The following is a 15,280-nucleotide window of genomic DNA, read 5'->3' as shown; positions in this document are numbered from 1 at the left end:
ATTGTTATTTGGGTAACACTACAATAATGCTCATTAGTTAACATTAATGTATTAATCAACATGAACTAACAATGAACAATAGCTACATCTGTAACTAACATTTGTTCATACAAATAAAGCTGTTCATTGTTTGTTCATGTTAGTTCATTACATTAATGTTAACAAATACAACCATTAATTTTAATTATGTATTAGCAAATGTTGAAATTAACATGAACTAAGATTAATAAATGCTGTAGAAATAAATATTGTTCATTCTGAGTAACTAACAAACCATATTGTAAAGTGTTACCTATTTGTCTTTAAGTAATTTTAAAGGCTGTTGTTCACTTGGATCTATTTGTATTACCACAATTTTTTATCCGATTACTCGATTAATCGATGGAATAATCCGTAGAATACTCGATTACTAAAATAATCGATAGCTACAGCCCTAGATCACACCAAGCAGAAAAAGGTTATCCGTGGACAACAGACAGAGAAAGGGAAGTATATGGAGAGAGTGAGTTAACCAGAAAGAGAGAACAAACACTCAGGTTGAGAAGAGAGGATCAAAGCGTTGGCCAGTCATCTGTAGATGTGCAGTGCTAGCCTGCAGCCCTCACATGATCGCCGCCATGCACTCTTACATAACAAGCTGTGTGTGTATTTGTCTGCCCACAACACAGTCATGCCTTCTCTTGCTAACCCTGATGGTAAAGGTTCAGGGTTGTTGCCCCTAACAGGCAGAAGACAGGCACGTAAATCCCTATGCTTCATCTTTCACCTCCAAAAAAAACCAAAAAACACTTTCAGATCCATTTGAGCTGGCGGTGCTAACTGGAGAAGGTGTGCTGATACTCTGCTGGTTAATCTCTAGTTACCTAGTGAAGGGTCAGGCCAACGGTGTGAGTTTCTTGGGGACATTGACGAGATGCAGAAAGAGGCAGAGTAACTGTCTGAAAGTGGATGAATGATACATAAATTCAGCAAACCAATGGATTTTTGTCATATTGAAATAAATTAGGCATTCAGTTGTTCAGATCATTGCTACAACTAGTTTAGGCGCTTCCAAATGAATTTTATTGATTTCCCATTGATGCTAAAGGGCCGCCGCCACAGCGCAAAGGTTAACAGTTGCACAAATGGACACTAGTTTAATGTAATGACTTAGGCTGGCTTATACATTAACATTAAAATCCATTTGTTATTGATTGCAAATATTCACCAAATATGTCACCAGATATCACATTAATATCACTGCACAGGTTCAGTAAATAATCATGCTCAACAGCATTCAAAACTGAACCGGTGTGGTAGCAAGGTAAACACTGCGACAGCTTTAATTTAGGATGTGTTTGTTGACATGCAGGACAACTAGCTCATTTGACTGAACAATAACACATTCCTGTATGCTGCGAGCGACAGGCATTGTTATCACTTCAACTGTAAATAAATCAAGGTTGATTGATCACAGAAAGCTATTTCCATCAGGGCCACCGCTGAAGTACACAGACGCATGGCGACATGCAAACGAAATTGAAAAGCAGTGACAGAAATGCAATGAGCAACGGGTTTACACAGAGCGCAGCATCTCTACAATAAAAGAGTTAATTCAGAGTTGACAGTGAAACTTGTCAATATTAAAATAGCATTTTAAATACATAAATAAAACATTAAAAACAGAACCATTCAAGTTTTTTTTTTTTACATTAAGTGGGTGTTAAAAAGTTTCTTAAGAAAGTGACAATCTTTTTGCACTTGAATGGACAAATACACACATAAATGTGTCAAAATATCCTTGTAAAGACAGTCAGTTATGTTCAGCCTAAAGTTCCTGCTGCTGTCTCTATATTAATCAAACAACAAAAAAGAAAATTCACTTGCTGTTCTTGACTTAATGACTTTATAATAGGGGTGTAACGGTACACAAACATGGCGATTTGGTACGTACCTCGGTATTGAAGCCACGGTTCAGTACAGCGAAAAATACATTACATTTTATTTTATTTTATTTTTTTAACATAAAACGTATTTAATTTTTTTCAAATGCATTTAAATAATTCTATTATATTTAAATTTAGCAAATCTAAGCTAATGCTGTAAACTATATGGGGAGCACTTAATTATATATTACTATACTATTAAAGGTTACAATTAACAACAGAGCCCAAATTATTAAATTCAGTTGCTATTTATTTTTTAGATATAATAAACACCCAAATAAAAATAACATACATGTACTGTAAATTGCACATAAGGCAGGTTTTGAATTAACTTCTAAATCTAATTATAAAGTTAATTTTCTACTCCAATTCATTTTTGAAATATAATTATTTACACAGTGGCTGTCATAACTTGTGACAAACTTATTTAAACATACATTAAATAATCAAGACATTACTAACAGGTTAAGTAAATTTAATGAATAGGATAATACAGTGCATATACAAAATTCTTCTCTCTAGAGTTAATTTCTCTTGCGAACTAACCTGCTGTCGACATGAAATGCCTGAGGTAAATGTAATGCTACATGAGATATTATTCTCAAGCTGGTTTATTGGTATCTTTCCGCGGTTGACACATTGGTTGAGAGATGAAAACATACAGATAGATGGTATCTTCCTCTTCTTCTGTGCTTTTTACTTATAGCAAACAGCATTACATTACCTTGCGCGCCCCCTTCTGGATTGGAGTGTGGATCGCCTGTTACTGAACGTATTCGTCGTGTCGACCATGCACCGAACCGTGACGTCCGTATCGTATGGTTCGGGACGAATACATGTACCGTTACACCTACTATATAATGTATACTTTTTGTACAAGTGCTAATACAAGTGCTGTATTACTTTACATTTTATTACAGTTTCTGTACCTGAATGCCTGAAAATCTTTTATTTCAGTCGTATCTTTGTTCAGTTGTATTAGAGCGATTGCTAATTTGTTCTAATTACTGTTTACTTGACTTTAATCATGCTTGAAATGTATTAGTTCTAGTTGTTTTTGCTATGGTATTTATAAACCATAGGCAACAGTTCATTGTGTAAGTGTTCTTTAGGCTGTTGATTTTTTTTTAGCAAATGTTTAGCAATGAGACTTAGAATAAATGTGAATGATTTTTTTTTACCTTATTGGAATCAAAATTAGGGATCCATAAGCAGAATTGGATTTTTTTTTAATTCAAACAATACCTAACCCTATTAAGATAAAAACGGCACGACAGCAACTACCTGCTGGAAAAATGTTAAAGCATCTGCATTTTTCCACAAGACCGTAGACTACACTAACCCAGCAGTATGAAAATAATGCAACAAGCACCCAGTCTACACTATAGTCACAATACAGATAATCTGTCTCCTTGATCTAAAGTGTGTGTGATATTGCGCACTTGGACAGGTGTTTTGGGAACACTTTAACCTAAATACGAGAGAACTGAGGGCAAAAGGGATCAAGTGTTTGATTTCATTTGCACGCGTTATCCTCTGCGTAACGCGAGGTCATTTAGCCACCCATGTAACATCGTGTGGGTATTTCCCACCCAGGCAGAAGCTGAAGAGTACCTTGTGTCCCAAACGCCGTCGCCAAGGAGGAGCCATTAGCCATGTCTAATACTTTCACAGCTGTGGCTCCGTAAGCTAAACATCTAGTAGCTGTTATTTTCATGTCTACAATCTTCATGTCAACACCAGAGAGACCAAAAACTCCAGTTACCGGCACAAGGCGGTGGAGACAGCGCTCCAGATGTCCGGGACGCCACAGTGCGACGGCCAACTCTGCCCAGACAGAAACCAGACGCGTCACAGGGGAGTTCCTCGTAGGGATATGATTAAATCAACCATAAATGGTCAGGCAGGGTGCATTTCTGGGCCAATTTTCCTGCTATGTGAGGACTGCCGAGCATGAGGAGCAGCCTGCGACGGCCGTCTGCCAGACAATCCTTACCAACAGGCCTGTGCAGGTCTCCTGAACTGCTCGTGCACTCGCTAACCAGGCCAGCGAGTATCACCAAAAACCTTTCTGAAACATTAGCCTACATCATGTACCTCATATGACACACACACACACACAAATTCAGCTGAGAAGCATGTCAATTCAATATGTAAAATGAACATAATACCTGCATTTTTTACTTTTCTGAGGATGTACTTTTCTGAGGAACAGTGCATGTGCATTGCTTGATATTTGAAATTTAAGCTGGTATGAAACATGAACAGTATTATCTCTATAAAATCAACACTTTAGCTGTACAAAAGTTCAATGTCAGTCAAGCATTCATTTGGATTTGCTATAAAAAGCAAATGTTTAAATACTCAAGTGTACAAAAGTGCAAAGCTTATGGCCTGATGTTTGATCCGTTGTACAACATGATATTCTCACAGTGTTGCTAATATCATTACCAAACAGTAAAACAAAGTTTAGTTTCAGTTGTATTTTTTCATTCTTATCATTAATGATTTTGAATTAATTAATTTAATTTAGACTAAATACATTTCCATGTACCCGAAACGGGTAAATTTAAATTACCACAATTTAATGTTATTTTTTGACACAATTTTAAACCTTTCCAACCAGTCAACATTTTTTTAAAGTGTGAGAAATTTCAGTTTTACTTCAAAACATTGATATTATTATATGAAATAATTATATGCCTGCCTATGCTTGATGCAACCTCTTAAGAGTTCAAGAATTTAAGAGTACAGGATAATCAATATGAAACCAAAGTTTGTCTGCATTATTCCTCAAAGAAAACAAAAAGATAAATCCCTCCAATGGAAGATATTAAAAACATGATTTACTAGAGCAAAAAAAGTTCAAAAGAAGCAGAAAACAGCAAACTCTCAGTTCACTGGTAATGTGAAATCTCCACGATTTAATCTTAAAAGTCTCCCAGCCATCATGTTCTCTTCATCAGAGTGTTAAATCACACACTCCAGTGGCCTTCGCTCAGGCAGCCGAGCAAAAGTCATTAGGATCGCCGAGGTTGCAAGGGTGATAGTGGCATTACGTTTTATCAGCAAGACGTGGGTTTCTAATATCTTATCACAGTGAAGCTTTCATCCTGGATTTATCTCCTGCAGGGAGCTACTTCTACATGAACTTTTAACCGATTTCTTTTCCTTCCCCCACTTCTGTTCGCACTTAGTCATGGGCACAAAAGATCAATCAGAGGAAAACCAGTGCAGATCTGCTTGATTTTTCCGGTTCCAGATACCGGTTCTAGATAGGGGACCCCCCCCCCCACACACACAAAAAAAAACCTGATAAGACGTCTATGCCACAAAGATCAACCTAGATGTTTTTAATGCTGCCCCTACATAGGTGGATGTTCTTTTTAGTCCACAAAAAAAAATCTGTCATCAATTACTCACCCTTATTTCATTCCAAACCTGAAGAAAAAAGGAAGACTTTTTGAAATTTTTTTGACTTTTATTGTATGGACACTTCAAAATATATTTTTTTAAAAGAAAAGGTCTAATAGGTTTGGAATGAAATGAGGGTGAGCAATTGATGACTGGATTTTCATTTTTGGGTGAACCTCCCCTTTAAATCTGAGATGCTATAAACCAGCAACACTGTGCATGGTAATGCTAAAGTGAACCTCAGCCTTCTGGTCTTAGAGAGCAGGTGGAAGTCAGCCAGATTGAATCTGGCTACAATCATCAAGCTCAGCGTTTTCTCCTTGATGCTCAAAGCTCATTCAGAGCAGCTAATTTTAACTGCCATCACCCTGCCTATGCCAGATTATACAGGGTTGGGCAGGACTGACCAGGAGAACTCTTCTCAAGAGTGGCCGAAAACAGCAACACAAACTTAAACTGACTTAGCTGAGCAATAAACATGGTTTGCGTCTGTCTCGCCCGTTCACTGTGCTCCCTATTATTGGCCTGTTCAGAAGACAGCTTACTAAATTCTCTACGGTGTTCCCTCCTAGTTGTGGGCTTTGATTCTGATTCTTCCTCATCCAGTTGTCGGAGATCATTGTTCTATTACTGGCATTTCCACGTGGCTGCAACTTGCGATAGACGCCGTACTTACCCCTTGCAGCAATGCAAAACCTTGCAAGTTTTTGTCGTGCTGAAAACGAGGCGTATTCGCTGGTGAACCCTGCAATTTCCATGATGCCGAAAACAGGATTTAAGACAATTCTGCAGCAACAATGTCTAAAATATAGCATTTAACACAAAGCTCAGCTACTTGTTGCAACATGTTTGAAGACATTCTCAGTTGATGACCCTATTGTGAGATTTACCTTTCAATTGGGGGATGGGTATTCAACTGATATGCAAAATCAGTTGAGTTACCTAATGTTGACTCATAGATATACTAAAAAAAAATAGTTTTCATAACAGCATCATTCAAACCTTGAGTGCCGTATTTGAAGTAGCGGGTGGAGCCAGCATTGAAGTAAACCTAAGCTTGCATTTTGCCAATGATGCAACGTCTGATAAAGTGAAACGGCAATGTGATTGTCTGATTTCAAGCCCTGGCACCCTGCTGAGAGCTGTGATTGGTCCACATCAACAGCAAGAAAGCACTATTAAACCCAAAGGCTGACTAGGAGACAGTCATCTGGGCCCCAGGTGATTCTCTAGATTGTATGTGTGTGACCTGGCTGAGAAGCGTGTGTGTGTGTGTGTGTGTGTGTGTGTGTTGTGGAATGTCTAAAGAAAAGCGAACGAGTGTGAGAGTGTGGCAGACAGGAGACTAGGTGTCTGAATATCTCCATGGGGACCCTGGAGGCAACGTTTGGTGCGTTCAACCTCCCCCATTAACGACCAAACACAGCAGGCAACGACTACGACTTGCATCTTAACTTTATAGTCAACATGAAAATGACATTTGCAAACAATTTTACTTTCAAAATATTCAAAAATTAAGGCAAATCTGCTCAAAAAGCAGCTAGGTGAGAGCAATAAAACCATTTGGGCTCTTTTACATTTTACATTTTTTACATTTAGTCATTTAGCAGACGCCTTTATCCAAAGCGACTTACAAATTAGGACAAAAATTGAAACTTCTTTTAATTGAAGTTTTATGCAATACACTCTTAAAAATGCAACGCTCAAAAAGCAACTGCAAATGACCAAAGACATCAGTTCTGGAAAGAAGATGCATTGACATTTTTACTGTGCCAACTGTCAAAAAAGCGGAAGAACAGCATGATAATTTGAGAATCAACTCTTAATGTCAAATCGAAAAAAGAAAAAATCTAGATAAGCTAGTCAACCTCACTAATTGACTAGCCATCTCTTATAGCTTAAGTTAAAAAATGTATGACAAAACTTAACTTAAAAAAAGTGTACAGAACAATCAAGCACATTAAGACCAGGAGTGCGTATTTTGAAAGTAAATAGGAGTCTATTTTGATTTCATGTTGACTTTAATTCCACTTTCCACCTCCATATCAGTGTGTAGTTTCCTAGACACTATTTTCGAAGAGTACAACAATGACTGTAGAGCATTGCGCACTCGACGCCGATGCCACCCATCTGGAATTAAGAACGAGCAAGAACGTAAGATCACAAAAGAGATCAAGCACATGATGGAGTGGAAAAAGAGGTGGTGGTGTGGGGCAGAGAACGAGAAGTCAATAGATTGCCTCTTTTCAAGTTCTGTGTTGTGGTTAGGTCTCTAGACTCAGTCTTCACTTTCATTTTCCTCCAAAGACGAACGCACATGCACACACACAGTTGCTGGCGGCACACGGCGTGGCTCCAGCTGTGGGATTAGAACGCCGTCTCCACGGTCGCTCCTTGTTTTCTCTCCCACCCCGGGCCAAGACTGCAGCACCAGAAACCCTCGCCAATCCTTTCCCTCGCTGCTAATGGGCCTTTCATTTACAAGCTTTCCATTAGCACACAGACATCAGGCCTCCGCAAACTATGCATAGCCACATGTCAGTCACAGTCACTAGCTCTCGACGAAGTTTGAATTAGGCTAAATGTCCCATTGAGGCCGGCACGACTTTATAGGGCGTTCTACTTGAAACCACATGGTTTAAGGGTCTGGAAATCACCTAAGCACCATGAGACATCAGAATGCCACTGAAAACGTTCGTTTCGCAAATAATTTCGCCTTTTAATACTCTAATTTCCACTGTTCTGCAAAAGTGGCTGAAAGTTCCACCGCCACATTCAGTGGCCTACACGGAATCAGAAACCCACTGACAGGTTCTGAAAGCACTCTCTCCTCCACGCAGACCTCCGTGACTCAGATCAGGAGCCCAGACCGAACCTGCGTAGTATGTAGTATCAATCATGATCACTGTCTCTCTTCCTCTCTGTCTCTATTCCCAGCCATACTGCACCGGCACTGGATCCTGCCTGCAAAAATAAATTGGTTGCATAAAAATAAAAGTGGGAGCGAGTCAAAGTGGCGTCACCACAAAGATGGCAGCTCAAGAGACGGAGAGAGCGCGCAACTGTGAGAATTAGGAACGTGTGTGTGCCTCCTCCTTGAGCGTAGGCTGGTGTGTGTGTGTGTGTGTGTGTGTGTGTGTGTGTGTGTGTGTGTGTGTGTGTGTGTGTGTGTGTGTGTGTGTGTAATGCAACACAGACAGCAGCCATTAAAGTGGAATGTGGGGGGTCTGGGCCCCACTAATAAACTATGTGCTGCATATACACACACACACAAAACCCACACTTCAACCGTGACTTCTTGTCTTCATTACAACCATATTACGGGAAAGGGGTGCGCCACTGTCACAAAATCACTCTGATTTATATTTAAGACAAAAATAATACATGCAAAAACAATAGTTTACACAATACAGGAATATAATCGATCGAAGAAAAATGAAAAAAATACAAAAGCTGGATTGGGGAAGTTACTTTGAAACGGTGACCAAACTATAAGCTGGAACTCTGGAAAACGTAGCTCACTACAAACTATGAAGAAACAGCTATTAAGGGGAACCACTTTTTATATATACCAATAAAATGATCAATTTGGCAATGATCAATCACTTACCCTCAAGTTCCAAACCTGTATGAGTTTCTTCTGTTGAACACAAAAGAAGTTCCAAACCTGTATGAGTTTCTTCTGTTGAACACAAAAGAAGATATTTTAAGGAATGTTGGTAATCAAACAATTGACGGCAGCCATTGATTTCCACAGTATTTTTTTCTACTATGGAAGTCAATGGGGTTCATCAAATGTCTGGTTAATGACATTCTTCAAAATATCTTTGTGTTCAGCAGAAGAAAGAAATTCATGCAGGTTTGAAACGACTTGGAGGGTGAGTAAATGACAGAATTTTATTAAACTATTCCTTTAACAGTCGCAAATATTCTGTACAAAAAAAATAGAGCATGAAACAAGGATTTGCACAGGAACTGTATCATATGTAACTAGCTCATTGAAATGAACAATCCCAAAATACTGATTTACTATAATAAATAGGATTTTGCAATCATTCAAATGAGATAGAGAGATTTAATGTCTTTGATTATTAGCCATAGTTTGTTTGTCAGCAGTGTGCAATATAAGTGACACAAAAAACAGATTTTAAGCATTTTCTGACAGCAACAACAAATTTTCCCAACCTAGTAACCCAGCTATTTCTTTTTTGCCTAGTTCTTCCTTTTCAGATAGTTCAAAACTGAAAATAAACTTTTGAATGCTCCCTAACACCTCACAACATTCCTCACCATAAGCCTGGGCACAAACTCCAAAGGGGAATGCTCTTGAAAATGTCAGGGAAAGTATACACATCACAAACTCACAAATTGTTACATGAGCGTAACCACACACACACACACACACACACACACACCAAAAGGACAGCCAAAGCCACACGCTCACACAGACAAACACACACGGGGGGAAAACTGTCAGCCACAGTCTCGACAAAACCTCAGAGTTCCCACCAAACCGTGGTCGCCACTAGACACAACACTCCACAAGTTGGTTGAGCTCAAACCTCGGTTGCAACCTGCTTGGCACAAAGATCCAGCTGCACGGCATAAGAAACATGGGGCACCTGAGGTTTGAAATGCAGATTAAAGAAAGGTGTGCTGTTAGATGACCTGAACTTTACGCCAACTGAGTACAGAAACAAGGAAAGCGAGGAGGAAGTCGTGTGAGCTGATCACACCATTACAAACCATATTGCTCATCATAAGATCCAACCCTGTATTTCAAGAAAACCAGCCTGAATCAGACTGAGAAAGCTATTGATCTGAGACTACAGACAGGAAAGCAAACGAGACTGACTCTAAAATGATAAAAGAAGAGATATATCCAGCCCTTTTGAACTAAGATGAGACATGATTCAGGTCACAGTGATTGGATCCATCTTTCCATGCCAGAAAATGCCTTGGACGAACCCAATGGGATTTCCTATGACAACAGGAGCTCATGACAAGCTTTCCTACTATACGATATTTTAAGCAGAACTTTTAGGACAGAGGTTTGTATGTAACTAACTTTAGCACTGGCAGAAGTCACTCCTATGCAAATGGAAAAATACTAACTCTTGGGCCTATATGGGTCCAAATCATCTGGTAGTTCATATCTACACTTCACTTCTGTTTCTCTAAATATTCTGAAAAGGTAGCTCAAGGGATAAATTAACATATGCCACTATAGGTCTAACCATGTAGTATATGAGTCTCGCTGTGCAGCTGGTTGGAGGTTTGTCTATACATGTTTCCAGGAAAAAACACAGGCCAGGAAACACAGCCAATCTGCAGAGCCGCATAAAACACATTAACCAATCGAACGCACACTTCCTGAGTGACTCAAGACAGTCTAAATCATACAAGTAAGCAAGCCTGATTACATGATATGTTAACTTAAAAAGTAAGATCAATTGTCTGCAAAGAATCTCATGTCAAAACATTTGAAACAGAGAAACAAAAGGTTTCTCCACACTAGACGGTTTGTTATGGAAAAGCTGTATTTAAAAAACTGAAGGGTTTGGGATGAATTTAGTACAGCAATAACTGCTACATATCTCACTAACTGGGTTTCCATCCAAACGTGGAGCGAATCTTTTCAAAGTTTGCAAAAACAAAAACATGCGAATTAGGTGCGTTTCCATCAAGTTGTTTAAGCGGATGACGTGGTATTGTTAACCTAGTAACCAACATTAAATAAAACACCATCAGGGGAAACTGTAGTGATGTGTCATTCCTGAACAAGTTAATAATACGTCAAGTGGTCACTTGCTGAATGTTATTTTGATGCGTGTGTGCGTGCAATCAGGTGTGATGACATTATCCCACCGTTCTCGATTTGTCACACGCACATACAGAAGGCAATACATTAACATACAGTCACTGCATGGAGTGCGTGTGGTTGAGCAGAGTGGCCAAAAGATCATCCTTAATATCGGGTCAAAAAACAAGATGAGTAACAAATGCAAATGAAGTAGCAATATGGTTGCACTACTTAGACAACAAAGGCAGAACGTAGAATTTTTAAGGTAAAACTATCATATCGAGGAGGGATATGACAACCTTTAACAACCTTATAAATGTGTTCTGTTTTAAGTGAGATTTGCTTGGAATGGTTTCATTTTGGATGGTTAAATATAAATAAAATGTTCAATACACGTGTAATAGTGTTTGATGGTTTTACTTAGCCTATACGTTTTTTTTTTTTACCTCTTATTACTGAGCTGAGCCAAACGATCCGGTTCCCTAAAATGAGCCAGAATTCCCATCATGACGAAACAGCCGATTAGTCACGTGGGTTTAATGTTCGCTACGTCAGAATTTATTCAGCAAATGTGTTTCCATCTCCCATTATTCGCATTAACTCTTTTTCGCACAAGTTAAAACCAATCTCAAGCTAGCGGTAAAAAAAAAATATCCTCTTGAATTTTGACGTTTCCGATGCAATACTTACAATGCGCATAATACCAGGGTGATGGAAACATAGCTAGCTACAGACTACTACTTATGCTAACACAGAGGGGGGAAAAAGCAAAAAACTATATGCAAAAAAACATCCAAATAGTTCCTCACAAAAGAGAAACTCCCATGGCATGTTCTTGCCAATGGAACATTGAATCATACCTTGCAGCGAAAGAGAAATTATACACCAACACCTACGCTCAGCCACCCTGACCCAGACCCTCCTTTGAAAAAATAATAGCACCCACCGCCACCCTCCCAAAGCGCTGGCTAATTGCCCATGTGGGTCCCTTAAACTTCATACACTGAAAGAGACAACAGAGAGCCCGGTTCCAGATGTGAGACCCACATGTGGCAAACTGTTGATATAATGAATAACGCAATTGGAAAAAGGCACCAAAAATAGGCCACTTATTGGCCTACAAGGCAGACAGACAGATATCGTGCTTAGCTGGGCAAGAGTTGACGCCAAACAGAGTGCCAAAGTGCAATCAACTGATGCAACTGTGTATCTTTTTGCATAAACCCTAGTCAGAAGCACATTGGAACTTTAGCAGCAGAGGATTAAATACAATGTAAACTGTTTTTCTGTGATCTAGGTCAAAATATGTTACAGAAAATACTAAAATAACAGTTAAAAAAAAAAAAACCTCAAACTTGATCACAGCAGTATGGCAGTGACTTTATACCATGACAATACTATTAACCGGCAGGTAAAATAGCTGGTTTAGTTGACTACTTAATCCCTTGGGTGGCAAAGCAGCTATTCAAAAGAAAGGGGCCGATCTCATCGCTCCAACACAAAGCCTAGGTGACATGGGCGGGGAACACCTTGCCTAAAAAGAACCATTTGATACGGCACAAAGACTAACCGTACTGCTCATTTCCGTTTGTACAAACTCTTTTTACCTACTGTTTAAGTAAAGTCTAATCTTAAACTAAAGGGTTGGGTGATGGTCAAAATGAATTAATGCACATCACCTACAAGTTGGGAATATTTACCCATGATGCACTTGTAGAAACTGGAACACCTGGATCAATGAAAACAAGCTAAGATTGGATACTTTAAAATCCCAATCTGTTTGGAGTTGACATGAGTTAGTAAGCGTGCGCAGAACCCCACCTCTGCACGCCTACACGAAAACGCAGACTTGCGTCCCAGACACGACGCACAACATGGAAAACTTCTACCATACCATAAGAAGGGTTACTTTATACTGCAGACCAAATGAGGGGGAGGACGAATGGAAGAATTAGCTAATGGTTTAATGCATAAGACCACGACTTCAGCGTTGGTGGAGCTCAGACACCCAACAGAGGCTGAACTGACATGAACTGGCAGCATTTTTCCATACAAACAGATGAATATTAACCAGATTATTATGAATCAAGTGGTTGTAAGGCACAGATGACAAAGCAAGACTACCACAACACAACCGGTTTTTATTCTACAGTTTTAAGATAATAGATGAGCAAGTGAGGGTATTACAGCTACTCAGATGAGTTGGTATAAAAACTGGCATCAACTCAATATCTTCATCTAGCAGTAACTTGAGCTGAAATCTTTGACGTGTTATTAATATATTAGCCTACATACTGCCAAATCTAAAGTATTTTATTTTATTTTAAGGGTTACAGAAGAGTGCGTTTAGCTTTTCAAACAACCAGATCAAGCAAGTAAAAGTGATTGTCAGCTTAACCAAAACGAGCCTCCATACAAAGTAAACAAAGAAAAGTAGCACTTGTTTAACGACATGGAGGCAAGTAAAGCATTCATGTGAAGTTTAGCTTTACACGTTTAGACACAACGCTCTATAAATGAACAAAACACAACAGTAAACACAAACAAAGCAGAAATGTGAAATATCTTGTGTAAAATCCTCCAGCACACACAGAGAGGCGCTGTGATGGGATGCCACTTTCTCAGGGCCAAATGGCTGAAAGTTGCTCGCAAATGGTGGATGCCATACTGGATCAACACAAGCGACTATAAAGCCATTTTAAACACCTTTACATTTATCCATAAAGCGCAAAACACCTGGAAGCGTGCTAAATACGTTTATTATGTGAATCACATCTAAAACAGCCAAGACTGTCACAGTTGGGACGGCTCAAAAGTTGTGAAAACTCGTGTGTTCCCAAATATCGATTTTAATCCCTATATATGCGCACCTTTTCGGGTAAGCTAAAAAGACAGAATGACAGCTAGACGAAGAAAACTGTAAAATGTCCTCCAATGCCAAAACAAAACAGACGACTTATCAAAAACTCATTAAAACTAACTTTGTCAACTAGCTACCTGGTTCTGCTTACTATCAACTTTACAAGCCTTTCAAAACAAAACTGTATCGCATACTTTTACACTTGTCCGAGTTCAGTTGTTTTAAATACGAATATTACAAACACATCACCTAATCTAAAGAGAATTAGCGGGATGCATATGCAGGGATAAACTCACCTAAAAACGACAAACAACTCACTAAAATTGGTATAAGCCTCTTGATTTTCTTAACACAGTAATCTAAAGTTGGATTAAATAGACCTGGTGTTGTTGTTGTGTGGGAAAACTTACCCGTATCGCCCGGGGTCTTCATGTTGGAGAGTATAGCCGCTTCGTTAGCAGTCGAGCTAACTGAGAAAGAGAGTGAGTGAGAAAGATAGAGAGAGAGATGAAATGAACTTCTTCCTCTCGGTGAGCTCAGGATCGCACACAAAACTCCTCTGTAAACTTTTCCTCCTCAAATCCAGCCCCTTCGCTCGTCCTCCCCCGGTTTGTTTGGACTTTTCGTGTTTTGTTTTTCCTCCCCAACGTGGAGGACGTTGTTGCCTTGTGGCCGGACAGACTCGCTCTTTTACGGTCAGATATCGGAGCGCGTCGTGCCGATGGAGGAGGACCGTGTCCGTGCTGAACTCCTGATTACTTCATACACGCTTCGAAGTTGCATATTCAAGCCTTTACGTTGAAACACGAGGCGAAGCAGACAAAATCAAAACAAACGAGAAGGCAGAAATGCCCGATCCACTTTTCTCCCTCTCTTTCCACGGACTTTTTCTTTTTCCACTCACTCCGTGCAACTCTCTCTCTCTCTCCCGTCTGCCCCCTCCTCCTCCTCTTCTATCGGGGTGTCGTGTTTCGTTCTTCCAGCCACACGGGGCCGCCCACGCTAAGCGGGGGAGGTCGGGGCGGAGAGCCCACGTAGCCACGCCCCCTCGCCGTTTGTCCGGGACTGGCGTCACTGAAGCGTTGCTGCGGAGACCGCCAACGCCGTCCGAACATAGCGAGGTGTCGATGACATGTTGTCCCACAGATACAGACCGAAAACCAATAAAAGCTGTCGTCAGTGGTGGTCTCGCGTTCCTCAAAGTTGACACTGCAAAAAAATAGCTTTGTATTAAGGGTTGTTGTGTCACTTAGGCTAGTGAATAATAGTTCACCCAGA

At 39.7% G+C, this 15,280-nt stretch overlaps 1 protein-coding gene across 2 annotated transcripts in view; it reads right to left on the bottom strand.

Moving 5' to 3' along the window:
• The window catches only part of erf (Ets2 repressor factor), a 31,002-nt gene extending 16,062 nt beyond the window's left edge, over nucleotides 1-14,940 (bottom strand). For both annotated transcript variants that reach the window (XM_082186193.1, XM_082186194.1), the window contains exon 1: nucleotides 14,413-14,940. In XM_082186193.1, coding sequence (XP_082042319.1) covers nucleotides 14,413-14,434 — 22 coding nt within the window. In that variant the 5' untranslated portion in view covers nucleotides 14,435-14,940. The remainder of the gene's footprint in view (nucleotides 1-14,412) is intronic.
• Nucleotides 14,941-15,280: the final 340 nt, after the last annotated feature.

This window comes from Leuciscus leuciscus (assembly GCF_965113295.1).
Source record: "Leuciscus leuciscus genome assembly, chromosome: 12".
In the NCBI taxonomy this organism is placed as follows: Eukaryota; Metazoa; Chordata; class Actinopteri; order Cypriniformes; family Leuciscidae; genus Leuciscus; species Leuciscus leuciscus.
Note: the sequence above shows the minus strand (reverse complement) of the source record. Positions and strands in the feature narration are given on the sequence as shown.